The sequence below is a fragment of the Anastrepha obliqua genome, chromosome 4 (assembly GCF_027943255.1).
Source record: "Anastrepha obliqua isolate idAnaObli1 chromosome 4, idAnaObli1_1.0, whole genome shotgun sequence".
Classification (NCBI taxonomy): Eukaryota; Metazoa; Arthropoda; class Insecta; order Diptera; family Tephritidae; genus Anastrepha; species Anastrepha obliqua.
Window position 1 is genome coordinate 54,668,170 of NC_072895.1, and position 19,423 is coordinate 54,687,592.

At 35.1% G+C, this 19,423-nt stretch overlaps 1 protein-coding gene across 8 annotated transcripts in view; it reads left to right on the forward strand.

The window, feature by feature from the left end:
• Positions 1-19,423, forward strand: part of LOC129244638 (apoptosis-stimulating of p53 protein 1) — a 154,551-nt gene that overhangs the window by 67,120 nt on the left and 68,008 nt on the right. For 4 of the 8 annotated variants that reach the window (XM_054882377.1, XM_054882381.1, XM_054882378.1 and 1 more), the window contains exon 3: positions 710-772. In XM_054882377.1, coding sequence (XP_054738352.1) covers positions 740-772 — 33 coding nt within the window. In that variant the 5' untranslated portion in view covers positions 710-739. Of the gene's footprint in view, positions 1-709; positions 773-9,987; positions 10,396-10,451; positions 10,503-19,423 lie in introns of those variants that run through there. The other 4 variants (XM_054882375.1, XM_054882376.1, XM_054882383.1 and 1 more) reach the window with 2 other exon arrangements.

The window sequence follows — 19,423 nt, forward strand, 5'->3', positions numbered from 1 at the left end:
TTCGTAAGATTAAATCACCGGCAATTATGCGGCATGACGAGACGGCTGCCACAAACCCAGCAAGCGAGGGGTGCGCATATTGGCTTTGCCAATGACAATGACACTGACAATGACGATGGTATTGGTAGTGGCAGCGGCTAAACCTTGTGGCATGACGTTCGGTCGTTCGCTGTATCAGCCGTTAAGTCAAATGCTGATCGTTGCATTTGAAGTTCAACCAACCGTGCCAAGCCAACCCAAGCTGAGCGCTGAGTGGTGGCAGCAAACCATAACGTTTTTGGGAAAATATTTGGCAAAGTTTTGAAAGTTCTATTCGACTGTCATGCCACGTGGCTGTACAAATGTGCGCGGACAGACATTTATTTTAATTGTTATCAACAAACGACATTTAAATGCAAATAACTTATAAAAGTAGCGGCAATTGAAATGACGCCTTTGTGCGCGCCCTCCAAATATCTACATACATACATACAAGTACTAAGCTGGTGTTCAAATCAGCCAACTCACGCAAACTACCATCAGCAGCAGGCAACCACCTCAGCCACCCATTCAATTAATGCTATATTATTATTGTTGGACTCGAACCCCCATTTTGTAAATGTATTTCCTTAATTATATATATTTATTTGTTTGTGTGTGTGCGTTTGTATGTATGTATTGCGTTTTGCTGTATTTAACTTTTCTATTTTGCTTTTTATTTAATTTGCAGATTGCTGTGCTTGCGCATCTACGACATGGTATGAAGGAGCCGACGAACAACTTGGACGATATTGTAAGTACGAACAATAAAAACAAACCAAATATATGTATGCCAACATTTGTTATTTAAATAAATGTACATACCTAAATACATATCAGTGCCTGCGTATGCGAGTACAATCATCAAGGCATTCCTAGTCTCACATTTCTAGACAAGTACACAAACAGTAAGTTATAAATTTATCCAAAACCGCATGCCTCACCCTGTATATGCATAAATACGCGCGATTACAATACGTTTTCGTCAACAATGCTAAGCTAAAATAAAATGAAGAACGTACGTACGAAAAAAAGGTATCCCATGCAACATTAGAACAATTGAAATGAGGCAGGATCAAGTTGAAAGTTTACTCGAACAAGAGAAGCAGGGGGTAATGGGGTTGGAAAAATTAAATAAAAGCATAAATAGAATTTAATGAAATGGCCAAGAGAAGGGCGCTTGCTTATGCAGGCTAGTCACAGCTTAGTTATTGTTTGGCTCGGCCTCGCGCAATACCACCACATGCACACACATCCACACCAACGTACATAAATTTCAATTTAAATATGTACATGTGCGTGTATGTGTGTTTACTTTGACTTGCTTTACTAGAGAGCGACAAGCAAGGAAGCAATGCAAAAAAAAAAAAAAAATATTTGAATAAAAAACTTTTGCCGCGAAAACAAATGAAAATTCTACGCCACGTTAGCTTGAGGAATGAGCGCAGCTAAGTTTCATCGTGTCATGGCATGCAGATGACAATTATTCCAATGTCTCAAACTCAGCGCCCCCTATTCGTATATATGTATACACATACGCATTAAGTTTTATGGCGGGTAGACTAAGGCAGCACGTCCAAGCACCATCGCTAACCACCCTGCATTCATCGAACTAACCAGCCATCAAGGCAGGCAAGCAAGCAAGCAAGCAGGCAGCCCTTCAGCTAAGCAATTGCATAGCTTTCTTACATATACAAAACACATACATACATACATAGTTCTTTTGCTAACTAGGCAGCTAACAAGTCAGCTTAGGCAGCTAGACGCTCACGCTACGCTGTTGAAATTGTGTTATGCAAACCACCGAAAGTCTCAGCGGACATAATTTCTCAAATGCTGCCTGGGCTGCTCACTGTGTCCTCTACAAAGGCGCAGTTATGGTTGAATGCGCCAGTGCAGAATACTCTGGGGCACTGTTGCATGTGTGTTTGTTTCAGTTTTCCTAACTTACAGTACATAGGAGGATATTTTTTTGTTGCTAAGTTGGCGTTACAAGAAAAGAAATATTACATGGAAAGTATTTTAAATATTTTAAACTTGTTGCATTAAATTAGATCCTAGGGTGGAATTGGATGTGTTGGGGGTGTATTGTATACCAATACTGGATAAATTTGACGTATTTTCACTGGCATAGAAACCAATACCAGTTATTTTCAATATGAGCATTAATTTTTATTTTTTAATTTAATTTTCTTGATTTAAGTCCCACATATTTTTTACATGTGAATTTTGGAAATGTCCAAAGATATTTTGCTCATATATTGCTTATAGTATAAATTTATGTAGGCGAATAAAATTTCAAATGAAATAAAACTACCAAATAAAGAATTACAAATATTTTTCCCCTAATATATAAGGCTCCTCCTTTTACATGATAATGGGACGATTCCATATAAGTAATCCAAGTATTTTGGACATTGTCGTCAATTCTTCAGAAAATTAGTTTATTTGTAGACTTGAGTACAAAAACCAGTCAACTGAAAATATTTTGAGAAAAATTTAATAATTGAAATTTTTTCAATGCAGAATATAATGGTTTTCTATTCCTTCAAAAATTATTATTTTTTTATTATTTAATCATTTCTTTTGGGGCATTTTTTCTGTTTTGTTAAAAATTTTTTAGGAAAAAATTTTTTTTTTGTTACTTTTGAAAAACACCTCAGACTTCTTAAACCTGATCAAACAAGTTTTTCTAAAAACTTTATCAAAAATAAAATTATTTTATAATAAAAAATATTATATAAGACAAAAAATAATAAAAGAAATAATAAAAAAATATGTTATGATAATAATAAAAAAAATTGTTTTTTAATAATATAAAAACATTTTTTCACATAAAATATTTTTTTTATTATTATAATATGATTTTTTTATACGAATTTTTAGGAATCATTTTTTGATCATATTAAAAAAATGTGAACATATTTTTTTAATCTCTTTTATTATAAAATAATATTGTAATTACTTTTTTTATTAGTTTTTTATAATTTCGTGCCTTATACAATATTTTTTATTATAAAATACATTTTTTTTGATAAAAATTTTTACTAAAATTTTTTTACTGATATTAAAAGAAAATGTGAGGTGTTTTACTAAAACTATAAAAAAAAAATTCCGAAATTTATTAATATATTTTATTATCAAATAATTGTTGTTACTATAAAATAATTCCTTTTATTATTATTATGTTTATTATTATTATTATTACTATTATTATTTACATTTATTTTTTCTCAAATATTTTTTTTAGAAATATATTTTATTCTAAAAAGAAACGAACATGTTTCCCCTTAAAAAACTCAACACCAAAATTTCAATAGATCTGAAAATTGTTAAATTTTTTCCAAATCCTTCCAGTTTACTTCTTATTACTCTGAAGTCCAGAAGTAAAACAATTTTTTGAAAAAATATTGAAAATATTAAATATCGCATATTATTGGTGCATACCGGAATTACCCATTCAACGCCTTTTCTCTGGAAAATTAATCACAGCTACATAAACGAAATAAAAATCGTAATAAATATTTACAATAGAATAGCTTTATATTATATTTAATTAAAGGAAAATTAAACCATTAACAACCTAAACCAGCACATTAACCCTTTGACAACTTTTATTTTTTGTGGATCAATTTTGTGAACGCTTTTTGTAATTTGCACAAACAAAAAGGATGTAACAAATATTCCAATTTCTTTCAACCGGTATTTTGATCCATTAATAACACCATCAACAACAAGAAGATATAAGAAGAAAAGTTTGAAATTCTCTCCGGTATCTCAACTAGATATTTTCATCTTCTTTTTCTTTCTTGGAAAACAGTTTTGCCAAATTTCGTGGGAAAATGTACAGTTGTATACAAGAACTTTTTCCATAATCCTTTTAACTTTGCTTTGAGTCTTTACATTTGGAAAAATATAGGATTTTTCTGGATTTTTTCCAAAGGCAAGAATTGCTTAAAAACATTCAAAGAACTTTGGTGCTTCTAACTATCGAGAGAACTAAGTTACTTCTCGAATTTTCCATATTTATAAAGGGAATTATAAACTCAAAAGTGGGTTTGCCTAATCAGTATTAGAATAAATATCGCTGTGGTCCAATTCGTGACGTGGGTTAGCTCAAGTGGTTGTTTAAATAGGTTAGCAATGCCAATAATTTCGAAATTACGTTCAATATTTTTGAAAACACGAATTTTTTGGCATTAAACATTTCAAAAAACAAATGCATGCACAAAAATAAATATCACAATAATTTTATTTGATTTTATTAGTACGTGGGCATGAAATTGCAAGTGGCAGAAAAGTTCTTTTAACAGTGGTCGGCAGGCAACCTCCGAGGGTATTTTGTCTTCAAAAAACAAACCATCTGCAGTTCAGAGGCGGCGTAAAACTGTAGGTCGCCCCATTTGTGGAGCAACATCAAGAAGCGCAACACATATACATATATACATACATAGTATATTATATGTATGCATGGTCTTTATGAGGGCATTGTTGATCAGCCTAGGTGACCTAACCTAACAATATGCTTTTGGAAATTCGATTTTTTTTATTTTGGGCATGACCAAGAGAAAGTTTACTTTACAATAAGGTGTGTTTTAACTTATTTAAATCCTACTTCCTTCATTTCCTATTGGCTTGCAGGTATTTCTCTGCATCTGCTGCTGATGTTACTGCTATATCTATGGCGATGCTATGCATTTTTAATTCATTTCAGCATGCAATGTTTACATTTCGTTGCGTTCAATGTCAAATTGTATTTTTAAGTAAATTAATTTGAGACAGCTAAGTGGCAGGCAAGCAGCCACGAGCCAGAGGATATAAGGACGACAACAGCAAACGTTGACATGAGCCAGGAGTTGTGGCGTGGGGCAGCCGAAGGGAAGATAAAACAAATATTAGCAACACAAAAACAAAATACAAGAAGGTAAAAGCAATGCGGAATAATACACGTACTTACAATGAAACAGTGGTATCTAAATAAATGAAGCTATTGTGCAGTTGACGTGCCACAGCAAGTCCGAGCTTGTAGCTGGTAGGCATATAAAACAAAGAAGAAATAATAATTCAGTGCAAAATCCAAGCAGGAACGTTCGGTATGATAATAATACAATAATACATAATAACAGTATGATAAACTCAGCGAACGCCAAAGGCTTGAGAAACGCAAGCAACAGAAAAGAGTAAAGCGAAACACATTGGTCCAATTACATACATACACGCATATGTTGCCACAGCATTTGGTGAAAGTTAGCTAAAATAAATGTGCATAAAACAAATAAAATAAAAAGAAAAAAATGGAAAGAAAAAATTGAAGGATGTGCGCCAAAGTGGCATTACTCATTTCGATGTGGGCGCACTCTTTGAACGCTCACGCCATCAAATGGTAACGTAAGTGATGATTGTCGACTCCCCACATTTGTATGTGCAGTTAAAGAGGATAGATGTGGCAGCTAACAACTGTTATTAAGGCAATAAACAAAATACATTTTTTAACTGAGCGGCTGTTAGACAAATGGCGGCTGACACAACTGGTGGTGCCTCAGTTTTGGCCTCAGATCAAGCATCAAACCTGCCGCCGCCACATTTTAAGCTAGCACACTCTACCTACGGTGATGGCTCGCCAATTGCCACCGCGGGCACGTTCTTCATTTGTGCAATGCCTTGTGGCACGTTCGTGGCAGACAGAGCCTTGGCCAATCTGTTTCATCGTCTTGCTGTAACTCGAATTGCGCGCAACATGTTCTCAACACAATTTCAAATAGACAAGCGCAAGCATATACATACACACCCATATTTATATACATATATGTAAGTATATACTTCTGAAAATGTATGCCGTTACTGTCACGAAACAACTGTTTTAGTTGACTTCCGTTGCGCCAGTTGTTCAAGCAGCTGCTAGCTCCCCATTGGTAGCACATCCTTTCTCCTTATTGCGATTATCTCTTGCGATGTTTTGTCTGCTTCGCCCGCGCACATCGAGCAAAATTTTAATTTCCATCAATAATTCAAACAAAACGCTGACAGCCAGCCGGAAGGTGAAGTCATTTATTTTACTTTTATTTCGTTTTGTATCTACTTGCAGCCATTCATACTTGCATTGCACTACAATTGCCAACATCTGGCAACGCTGCGCACAGCTGTGAAAATGAACCGCTGCAATGCGTAGCACAAAAAACGAAAGTTTGTTTTTGGGCGTATGCATGTATGTGCAACCTTGCATTGCTGCCTACGCGTGGCAATGTATGAAGCGCTGATGTTGCAACAACAAGCGCCTCAAGCATTGTGCACACTCCCTTCATGCAACAATTTTCGTATAACAAACGTCCGTGTTTAATCCTACGTCGCACCCTTTTCTTACTTGGCGAAACTTTTCTCTCTACACTGTCCGTTTCTTGGTTGCTTTTTGACCCTTTTCATGCTGTCCTCGCTTTCTCACTACCCCTACAACCATTTTTCCAACTTTCTTGCCGCTATTATCAAATGCTCTTAACATACTCACCCTTTCCCTTGTCCCTACTTCTTCACACTCGTTTATTCATACATATCTAGTTGCACATTGACTCCATTTAATATTAACTCGATGTAAGCGTCATCATTGGGGTCGGTCATGTCAGTGTTGCTTTTAATCTTTCCCCTACTCTTCAAACTTCCATGTCAGTGTCAATACAACAACCAATTGCAACATGTGTCAGTGATGGAGGGTAGAGTGCAATTGTACCTGTTTACGGTATTTTTTGATACATTTTATTTACACCCAATTTTAACTATATTTTTTCATGATTCAAAACTTGATACCCAAAATTACTTCAATTCCTCATTGGAAAGAAGGTTAGGGTTAGGTTATGGTTGTAGTCGGTCTGCACGACCAACTCACTTAGACCTTACAGGTCCGTTGTGATACCACTGTGCTACACAGGAACCCCATTTACTTTCCTTCGTGGAACCATTTTGTGGCTCTCATGAAACGTAGAATTATTCCCAACCCCACGGAAAGAAACAATATACAATTTTTAATACAATAATTTATTACATACTTGTTTAGAAAAATTATCATTCGCTTCCTTATTATCTACCATATCTCATATGTTTACTTCAGCTGCTTAAGTATGTTGAACCTACGAATTTATTTTACTTCATATTACACCTGAGCCTTCAATCGCCTTGCAATCAGTGACGTTTAACGTTGGTTTAACTTCAAAAGTACACTTATTTCGCAATTTACTTTAAATATCACAATTTTTTTTAAATATTTTATGCCAAAACAATGCAAATATTTTATGCCAAAATAATTCACTTCAGAAAAAACTATATATCTTAATTTTCAATGTCAGAATCATAAATATTATTTTTTCTAAATTTTTCAGTTAAATTTTTATTATACTTTTTGCATCATACATTCTTCTTATACTTATCATTTTAAACGAATTAACGCCAAAGTAATTGTAAACCTTTATAAAGTAATATTGATATGGGCTAGTCCGGTACATGTGAGGTTTTCATTATATTTTCACCAATAATTTTATCTCAGTCAAGAACTCTTTTAAGTTTCAGAAATATTAAGCATTTCTATCGCAAAGAATTAACTCAAACAAGTGCTTTTTCTTATTACCGTTTTACTGGCAACAGCTTCTGGTCTGTATATCCAACTCAAATACATATTTATGCTAGAAACTTAGGAAAAAGTGATTTTATGCGCAAAACTACTATCACGAACCCTTAATTAATGATCCTTCGTTTATATGGGTACTTACTTCTCTGTGCGCTCCTAATAGTACCTTACTGAATGTAATACGACAGTCACTGTTAACACACCAGTTTCTCTTAGATTAGCCGAGTTGATTTAATTCGTTTTGAAGGGAAGATCTTAGATATAGCAGCTAATTTATGAGAATTTGTAGTAGTAATAGTAGTAAGTATTACAATCGTCGGCACTGCCGCTCCCTTAACGATGTTTACAATAAAATTCATTAAATTTGAATTCCAGAATGTGCAGACTGAAATGGAAAGATGAATATAACTATGTCATGTCGTAAACGTAGATAAAGTATGTACGAGAACTAACCAGAAAGTGCAAAAATAGTTAGCGATAGTAAGCAAGCTTTAAAAGTTAGGTTAGGTTAATGGAGCTAAACAACTAATACTGTCGAATTCACTGAGATCTGAGTAGCTGCATGGTAATAAACATCACGCAGAGCAGTGCGGTAAGGACTCCTAATACAAAAGTATTATGATTACGGTAATCTTAAAAAGTTTAAAAATTCCTATTAAATTTGAAGTAATCTTTCATCAAACATACTTAAAATCCGGTTGCAGTAGTTGCAATTTTTGAAAATGTTGAAATTTAGATTTCTGTGATCATAATTTAAGTTTGTTCGATGAAAGACTGCTTTAATTTTAGTCCTTCGTTTTCACTGCTATAACTGTTACTTTTGAATATATATATAATTGGTGCGTACACCCTTTTTGGGTGTTTGACCGAGCTTCTCCTCCTATTTGTGACGTGCGTCTTGATGTTGTTCAACAAGTGGACGTACCTACCGTTTCAAGCCGACTCCGAACGGCAGATATTTTTTATGAGGAGCTTGTTCATAGCAGAAATCCACTCGGAGGTTTGCCATTGCCTGCCGAGGGGCGACCGCTATTAGAAGAAAGTTTTTCTTCATTTTGGTCTTTCACCGAGATTCGAATCTACGTTCACTCTGAATTCCGAATGGTAGTCACGCACCAAGCCATTCGGCTACGGCGGTCGGTACTTTTACTATATTATATCGATTTTAATCAGCAAACAAAAATTCTTAAGCTTAACACTGCCATTTTTAAATGAAAAAAATATCTTAAATATGTAGCTAAAACTTCAATGCTAACAAAATACTTATTTTTATACTAGTAATAAAGACAAAACTTGTAAGTGTTCGGTGGTAAAAATTACGACTAAAAGCTAAACGATAATGATATTCAATTTCAGTCTTTAAAAATGGTATTTTTGAAAAATTCGGAATCAATTGTATCATCATTTCCAGAAAAGAAGAGCTCAAAAATTATATATGGAAAACTTATAGAAAAATTTGAACAATTAAAAAAAAATGTTTGATGTTCTCCTAGAAATACAGTATTTACCTTGAAAGTTTTTGTTTTTACTGAACTTCTCTCATATTTCTCAAGTTACTTCCTTTAGAATTATTCAAAAAATTATAATTCTAGAATTATTGTAATCATTGAAGGTTTTAAGACTACTAAAGTTTTTTCTAAATTAACTTGACTGTAATTGTAATTTAAGGTTAACTCGCTTAACGATTAAAATAATACTAATTTAAATTTTGAGCTTTGGATTAAAATAACCGTAGTCCTAGATGCACGTGTAATTCTTAATACTTTCGGTAGTCTCCCGATCGAGGTACAAAAATATGCACACTCTTCTCTATATTCTAAATCTTTTATATTATTTTCTTGTATGCTTTTAATTCGGTACAATTTAATTATTTTAATTACCATCACTGCCTTGTATGTATATATGTATGTATAGTGGTGTGTGGTGCGAACTTCTTTGCCTGCAGGCATGCAACCCACACACGCAGCAGTTCGTCCGAACACACTCAGAAGCAGACGAGCACACTCAGTTGCTTATTCGAACATGCTCGTAATACCAAATACAAATCACTCCGAAGTCACTCAAAACAAAACGATATGATAAGCACAAGCTCTATCAGGTCACCCAGCATACTCACTCAACCACCCAACATACGTGTGAGCCCGTGCTCAGCAGCCCTTTCACTTGCTCGACTTTGGCTCGGCTGCCTGTGGGTTGGCTTGCCTTTCGGTTTGACTTGTTTGCTCGGTTGTCCTAACCGAACTTGCGTTCTATGCACTTTTGGCTTTGGTAGCGCAATCAAATTTCTTTGGCCAATGAGTTTAGTTGGAATTTTGACTTTGCACATTGTGGTTATGTATTGTGCGGTACGTAACGGTATACGAGAGTCTAGCTTTGAACTATAAACTCGTTGACTTTTCGTGCGTATTCGTGTAATATATACGACATAGAAAACAAACAAAGTACTTAGAACTCGGAGTCTCGCAAAATAGCCTTGCTATAAGAGCCAACAAAAGGGTATATCGTGCGTGAGCCATAGAAAAGTTTTCGTGTCAGTGAATTTAATAAAACCAACAAAAAAAAAAAAAAAAATAAAAAAAAAGACAGCACACAACGAATGAAGTAAAATATGTAGGTTTAAAAACAAAAACAACAAAGTAAATCAAGCAAAAATCAGCTACTAAAGGGGTCTAACCAAATCAAATGCAAACACACCGCAGCGAAACAAAACAAAACGAGAAGTGAATTGGAGAGTAAAAACATTCAGAGTAACAACAAGTTTGAATGTACGAGTAAGAAGCGTGTGAAAAAAATCAGAAAAAGTTAGTAATGAATGCGGCAGCAACAACAAAAGCTATGACATTAGATGTGCTGTCATTGCACAAGTGATATGGTATACGGCAAACGGTAAACGGCAAACGACAAACCCATACTAAACGTTCAGCTGTTGCGACATCAAATCATTCCGGCACACAACGACCTTTTCTTGAACTTCCTCTTTTCGGCACTTCTTTGTACGCCACTCCCTTTGCCATAGTGCAACATATGCTTAAGTAGGTGACGTTTGAGAAGAAAGGTTATTAAAATGCGATACAAAAACCGTGGCGTATGCAAAATATTGGCAATAAAGCGATTATCTTGGCCGCAATTTGCGACAGTGATAACTTCTCCCCCCTACTTGGCAGGCTATGTTTGCTACAGTATTAACACCACAAACGACCGTGAAGAGGAGGATGTAGTACTTACAGGAACACAGCAAAAACGGAAAATATTGGTTGTTGATGGAAAGTGGCGTACAAAAGTACCTACTGAAGGGATGAGATAAATTAGCTCGATTGTATTGGAGTAGACAACTGTGAATATTTGGTGACCTGTGTGTGTGTGTGTGCATACGTGTGCCTCCGACTTCACATGTGTATGTCCCTCGTACGATTCATGCATATTTAAATAGGAATGTGTGCACAGGCGAGTTTAAATGAATGGGCGAGTCATGAGTTTGTCGGCTGTTTGCTTGCTCATGAGTGTATGTTTGCTTTGTTGTCACTGTATGTGCATGGTCATTAAGGTGAAAAATTATGAAGCTGCAAGCAACAAAGATATTTGTAACTACACAAAAAAGTCGTTAAAATCGTTCGAAGGATCGGTCATGGACAAGCAAGTGCACAAAAAGCGATTGAAATGTGCTCGATGGCCAAACGCATGGATTGGACATGCAAAACGAATGAGAGCATAAAGCATGTAAGGTGTTGAACTTTGAAAAAATGGGTTGTAAGGCTAAACATCGGCTATGTGGGAATGTGGCAATGAGGCTAACTATAAGGGTTGGGTGCGCAAAATACAGTTACAAATTATAAAGTAGGATTAAGAGCACGTAACAAAGCCACGTGACCGCAAGTGGAATAAAAAAATATAGGAAATAGGATAGGGGTGTGTAGTTAGTGAATTTTGCTGCAAGGAAATGCAAGAGATGCGGATGCTGGCAAGCAATGCGGGCAAAAAATAAAATGCGACAACACCAACAACTTGAAGCAGATGATTAGTGAAACAACTGCAAACGGAGACATGACAGCTGTTTGAAACAATAACTAATGGTTGTTAGGTGTTCAAGAACTTCAAGAACAAAGCTAAGCAGAAAGTGAGCATTGCACAGGTGGCATTGTTAGGAAGTTACAATGTAAGCTGAATGAAAAGCTCTTTAGTAGAGATGAACGAGAAAACGTTTGTGACAGCTGCTCGAACAACAATGAACTACATAAAATATTTGTATAATATATAACAGAATCATAGACTTGAATTAAGAAATATGGTGAGTGATATGGAGACGATACCAGCATGCGAAAATACCATTAACATAAGCAGTAACAGGCAAAGACTGGGGGAGGGATAGTTCTGATATTTGCTGTCACAAGCAGTGCTACAGTTTTCATGCTGGTTGCAAGATTATACGATTAAATTACCAATGAAAGCAACTTGCACAGCACAACGATGATAAATGGATTGAAATATTTAAAAAGTGCTTTAGTCCAAAGGAGACGAGACCGGAGTAAAAGAAAAGTTAGAATGGAAACTTCTAGGGTTGATGATAATTAACTTATTTTTTTATTTTTTATTAGAAATGAAGTAATATGTAATATTAAAACTAATACAAGCACGAAAACAAGTACGTGCCAGGGCTTACCACTCGATAGTTTGATAAGAGTTTGTGTCATTATTAGCAAATCACATTAAAACATGATAGTTCAGTCTTCAATCTTTTAATAATTTATTTCAAGAAATTATAGTGGCAGCAGAAACAGTGGTTAGTAAATCAATAGGTTTATTTTATCCTAACTGTTTCTTCCTGATATTTTCTAAGGTGCGGCCAGCTGATGGGTTATTACCACGAAATGAGCATTGTTGTTGGGTATCTCCTGTAAGGAGCTGTATGTATGTGTGTGAGCTCGGTGCGCCCTATTATAAGTCGGGCATGTTGGCTTGTTAAATACCGAAATATCGAGGTGCACTGCTTGGGTGAGGAGTTGACTTCGGCATGCGGTTGAATACAGTATATTGATGCATAAACGTATTCCATTCTGGCAGTTTAATAGAGTCAATATGTTTTTTTATGTGTCTGTTTATATAAATAAATAAAATAATACAATTTTTTCAATAAACTGGAAACAATGGACATAAGGCGGGCTGTTTCGTCGATCCGCTCATTGCATCAGTTGCCTTTATGGCACGGTACTCACATTGGTTGGTTTTTATGGCTTTAATGGACGAAATGCTGTCAGTACTAATGGGGAATTTTTTTACACAGTGCAAGTTCCGCACTTTTGTAAAGGGACTTTCAAAAGTGACACCTAGATGTTAGTAGTGAATAATTACTAGACGGGAACTGTTTTTATCTCATCTTTGACATTTTTCTAGTATACAGATGTACAATTTTACAAAAAAAAAAAAAATTATAAAAAAATATTAAAATTATTGATACTTATGAAAATGGTCAATATTTAAGAGCAACACATCTCAAAATTCGTAATTTTTTTAGTGGGACCGTATGAGTCGACAATTCAAAGATTGGTGAACAAATTTCAAGAAACTGGTTCTGTCGAGGATGGAAAAACGACTGGAAGACCAAAAAGTGGACGCTCTTTTGAGAATATTGCTACTGATGCTTTCCATTTCAATTCAACCGGGCTATTCGGGTCATGTTCTTCGATTTCGATGTAACTGAAATATGTTGCTCTCTGGTCAAAATAACGAGACACGTATTTTTTTGTTCGCCCGAAGAAAATTTTTTTCAAGAGTTATCGGCAATTTTGTTTTTCGGCTCAAACTCGATTTTTTTTAATTATATAAGAAAAAAATTTTTTTAAATGCTCATAACTTAGTCAAAAATGAACCGATTTTAATAATTCTGGATTTAAAATGATCGTCATTACTTACACGAGCGACTTCGTGTAGAAACAATTGCAAACAAGTAGTTGAAAATTTTTTATTTAGGAAAAAAGAAAAAAAAATTGAAATTTTTTCGAAATTCAATATTTCAAAAAGTGTATTTTTTTTGTTTTTATAACTTTTTCCTAATCAAAAGGACATCTCAAACTTTAATTGAGCTGAATGCCTAGTAGCTAAAATGAGTTGTTTTTGAGTAATGAATTTTTGAGTAAAAAACCTGTTTCGCACTTTTTGTTTTTTGCAAAATAAAAAATGCAACTGTTTCTACATGAAATCGCTCGTGTAAGTAATGACGATCATTTTGAACCCAAAATTATTAAAATCGGTTCATTTTTGACTAAGTTATGAGCATTGAAAAAAAAATTTTTTCTGATCAATCATGAGGTGCTTTTTTCAATAGTTAAAAAAAAACAAAAATGTAAATTATGTTCAAAACCTTTATTTATCATTTGAAAGGACATTCTTTGATATTTACTTTTTGAATATGACTTCATTCAAATGTTGACCGCAACTACGCTTAAGGGGGTCCATTCTGAAGGTCCAATTTTCAATCACTCGTTCGAGCATTTCGTGAATAACACGCATGGCTTCCAGAGCTTCAATCGTAGCTGGTTTATCAGCATTGACCTTGGACTTCACGAATCCCCAAAGAAAAAAGTCCAAAGGGGTGATATCACAAGATCTTGGTGGTCAACTCACAGGTCCTAAACGTGAAATCAGCTGCTCTCCGAAATGACTTCTCAATAAAGTCATTGTTTCACGAGCTGTATGGCAACAGAACGCTGATTTTCATAATACAGTTGAATAATTTGTAGACGTTGTTGCGGTGTGAGTCTTTCCATGATGAAATGCCAAACGCTGTTCAACAAATCCACGATGACAGTTTGCCACAACTCGCTCGCGATCTGTAAAAAAAAAATGCAAATGAAAAAACTCTTCTTAATTGATCACCCATATACTTAAAAAAAATTGATTTTGTGACATTCTCGTGATGCTATTTTTTGGTTTTCGAGCGTGTGACCTATCCATCGCCACTTTCTGCGCTTGATTTACCATCAAATGGGTTCCTCGTTCATTGATCTCCACAGCGAGTCTTTACTGATAGTGATCGACCATGTTTGATGATAAAGCTCAGCCATGTTTCACTTTCGTACAACAATACTGACTTCACACATGAGCTGAAGAATTGCACTTTAGATTGTCTGCAGATTTGCGAACTTGCCCCTAATATATGAATTCACCCGAACAACGCCCTTGTTTTGTTTAGCCTGCAGTTGACATCCTCATCTGGTTCCCCGCCTGCCCTGATAGTGCAGCCGAGGTAGCAGATATTTTCGACAAATTTCACCGGATACCCGTTTACCATTATATGTCTTGCTTTATTGTGGTTGATACTCATAACATCCATAGTCCTCGGCAAACAAAATATATTCAACTAAACTAAACTTGGAACTTTTTAATTTTGTCGCTTACAACTTCGGAACATCTAAAAGCTAGGCAGTACCTATTTGTGGTGTGCATCTTGATTATCTTCCTTTAAACCGGCAAATTATTTTTTATGATATGTTTTTAATTGCCGAAATACAGTTGGAGGTTTGCTATTGCCTGCCGATGAGTGACAGGTAGTAGGAAACTACTTTTTCTATCGTTTGGCGTTCCAAATAGGCGTTTGGAAACTACAAAAAAAAAAAAACAATAATATACCGCGAAGAAAAAGGATAGATGGTTCGATTATTAATATTAAAAGAACAGAAAGAACGACCACATACTTATAAATCTATAATTAGGAGCCTAACTTTCATTATTACATTAACTATTCATTTATTTGTTTTTAATTTCAATTACTGAGAAATTCCTGAGATGCTACTATCTATCCTAACAATAGCAGCAGTAGGTATCTGAAAATCAAATTGTTGTTTACTAGCTGGATGTATAATATTTCGTTTGATAACCATTTTAATATCAAGGAGTGAGTTTAAGCATTATAAACAATTTTTGGAAAATTTAGTTCTTTCAAACTCTAAAGTCCTTTAAAAAGATAAAATGATGAGATATGGAAAAACTGAGTATACAGCATTTCTATATAGAAACTCTAATATCAACTGCAGGTAAAATATTTCTTGGATAGTTTTTACTGTCGCACAATGTTTGATGACCTGGTGTTCGCCTGAGTAACAAGAGACTCACTTGTCGCATGCCTTGACTTTGCACAAACTGAAATTCAAAAAGAGAAATGTTTGTATGGACTTTGCAAGCAAAGAAAATATGGATAGAGACGATTGATCATCTAAGTGAAAGAGGCTTGCAGAAAAAACAGTTTGATTGGATCGTATTACAAATTGTCCTTGCGTTGATTGGGATAAGCAACCACTACCACTAGCAGTTCATATCTGGTTCCAGCTGTGCGTTGTTGTATTATGTTGACGTTTAATAAAATCGGCTACTTCAGAACAAAATGCTAATTTCATCTAAGTAATTCAGCTGATGATAATAAAAATGGAGATTGTATAATCACTACCATTCGTAATTAAGCAACAAAGCAGAGTCATTGAACGAAGTATACGAGTACAATAGCACAGCCTAGAACAACAAAATACACTTCCTGCGGTATACAAAAACAAACCAAATAAATTTAAATGGATTGAGAAATTTCAGTACACCGCTTATGCTCTAATTTCCCTGATGACTCCAACTTCAAGCAGCAGCCATTCACAGCAGCTGTCACATCTGTCACAAATTGCCTTATTGCATGTGATAGCAACACGCAAAACCAACACACAGGGAAACGGCCAATCGCAAACGCAATTACAATTGAAATACTAAGAAAGCCATTTAGAGGCTTATGAGTATTGCATAAGTATTTGCTGAGTATCTCAATGTTGCGCCACTGCCATAAGTATTTTGTTGCTTTGGCTTTATTGTAAATAACTGCGTTTGCGATATGAAAGCTGTTCAAGTTATTTGCGTTACAATACATATATATATATACATATTTATTTGGATGTGTATGTGTGTGCATGTTGGTGTTTACTAAAGTTGTCTACACCACCACATGCATAAGAGATCTTTGGGATTTTTATGTTTATGTCATTTAAATCAATATTGGCTCAATTGCATTTTCATTGATACAGGCGGCTACGGCCGTTAAGGCATATCTAAGTGTGCGTTCCAATAACGCTTACTGTTCATTAGGGCCGTTGGTGAGACACGTTAGCTTAGTGCTAATGGGCGAAGTAATTTTGAAGCGGTAAAAGGAAGTCAGTGGTGCAGAATATAGGAAATTGCAGAAAAATATGTCACTGGCAAAGAGAGGTAAAGGAGGATGGGGCTGCATCTCGGTAGAGAACCACAAGATTACCTTCTGTGTGTAGAAAGTGGGTAGTCAAAAGAAAGAAGATGAATCTCCTGCAGTCATTATGCCTATTAAACGTCGAGTGGCGAAACAGACATGCGATGCAATTTTTTTCTGCCTGTTTGTTTGTTCGTTGCTGGCGAAGTTATTAAGCCAAATATCTAGGCGTCCAAGTGAATGCCAATCTGTCGCACTGTATTCGTGCATAGCACTGCCATAGCTTCGCTATTTAGGTCTTCACTATGACTTTCAAGTGCTGTTAGTTTGTATTAATATTTGCCATTCCCCGCTTATGTATATGTGTGTGTTTGTTTGTGTGCTTGTGTCTGTTTAATGAGTGCAATTTGTGAGATACAATTACGCGATTCTATGCGACTCGACCATCAACGTCAACGTCAACGTCTCCATCAAAACATCCACATTTCAAGCAAAACAAAGTCAACCAACCAGACAGCTAAAGAGCTTAGCCAAGCAGATGATGGTGAAACGAGGTTGAATAATGAGGGGAGATGGACGCGAGTGCGGGCATATCTTGGGTGCTCATTCATTGCAGTTATTTTTGACAAAATTCGCAAACATTTTTGTATATACGTATGTATATTGATGTGTGTGTATGTTTGTATTGGTGTGTGTACGAGTAGGAATGTGCAGAGGTATTAACAAAAGTTCGCTTACTTTACTACAGAAAAAATACTGTCTACGATAAATATTTGTAAGTATAAGTTTTCGAGGTTTGCCGCTTCCACTTTCACCTTTACGTTCACTCAGAATTATGTATCGGAAAATCATTCACTTTTCTGTCTATTGAAGCCACAGTCGGAAAATGGGTGAATATGTGCCACACAAATTACTGGAGGGAATCAAAGATCTTCATGTGAGCTTAGCTCAGCAAGGCCGAACAGGTTGTACTCATCCGTTGAAAATAAAACGAAGCAAATGCTTTTGGTCTAGTGTAAGCGTGCTCGGCAAAATTTAAGGGGACAGATACTTGTAAACGGCCACATTTTCCCTGATTTTCATTAAAATTATTTAAAATGAAGACGTTTTTTTCAAAATTGGCACACAGTCTATTTATATATTATAATAATATAAATTTATTTTTTTATTTTAATCATTTAAAATGGCGGAATTACACTCAATTCTTCCAGGAAGGTTGCAGTGGGGCTTTTCAATCGGCGGACATTGTAGCAAATGCGTCAGTGACCTGAATACAGAAACCCAAAAATTTTTTTGTTTATTAATGTCATAATTTCTATATGAATTTAAAGAAAAAAATTAAAAAAAACAAATTCGTGGAATAAAATGCTTTAAAAAAAAATGAATGAATGAAGAAATGAATCGAAAAATTTTCGAAAACTTGTAAATTCACATAGAAAGTAATATCATAAAAAAGATGTGTGCAAAATTGCAGTTAGATCGGTTAATAACTTTTCGAGTTATCATGCACGCCAATATTAACTTTTCGAGTTATCATGCACGAAAAATATAGTTTTGAGAAAAACGCGTCTAAAGTTTGAATACAACGTAACTATACCTCTCCCAGCGCTCGAACGTAAAGAATAGAGTCGTCACGGTTGACGATCTATAATATAGGAAATACTTAAAATTGCTTTCTAAAATTTTTTTGACATATTCTTAAAGGATTGTATTAACTTTTTATGAAATTTTAAGGTATCTGTCCCCTTAAACTTAGAGTTCCGTTAGAAAAAAATGTAAATGCTGCTGAATAAGTGTATCCTTTTCGCAATACGCGTTGTGCAATTTGTTAATTTTGTGAGAAAATTAGAAAGCGTAAGTTGTTTTTATTAAATTAGTTCCGTGCATGAAAAGCTATTTGAAGCAGTTTTCTTATGTGCACACTATAAAAGTCCAAAAATGTCACGTGCAGCTGCAGCAAAATATTTGAAGTAGTCGGAGACGCTCATAAATATATGAATGCAATGGTACATAGAAGTTAAAAATGTTGGCGCCTACAACGGACGAGGCCAAAAAAGGAAAATAACTATCCAAAGCGAGATCAGAATATCGTTGCTTTTTTTGCGATAAAGCCGAACTTAGCCTTGCGTGAAGCTGCAGAAGTTTTAAAAAAAGTGGTTTTAATGTATCCAAAAACACAATTTACGGACGATTATGTGCAGAAAACTTCAAATTTCGGAGCACTTTGAAAATACGGAAGCTCTCCTTAACATAAATTGTAAAAAGGATTGCAACGGATATGGAAAATTCAGAGCGGGATTTGGGACATGTATTATTTACGGATGCACCTTCCTTTTGGGCGAATAGTTGCAAACGTGGGTCTTAGTGCACTTCTGATAATCGACAACTTCAACGAACTGTTAAGCATTCAGTTAAGGCTGCTTCTCCAAAAAAGGATTTGTTCATGTAATTGTTTGTATCGCCAATTCGAATGCAGTTTGGATGAATTTTATAAAAGGCATTATTACCGTTAGTTCCGAAGATGTTTGGAAGAATTAGCCAACCTTGGATTTTTAAAGATGGCAACGATCCCAAGCATGAAAGCC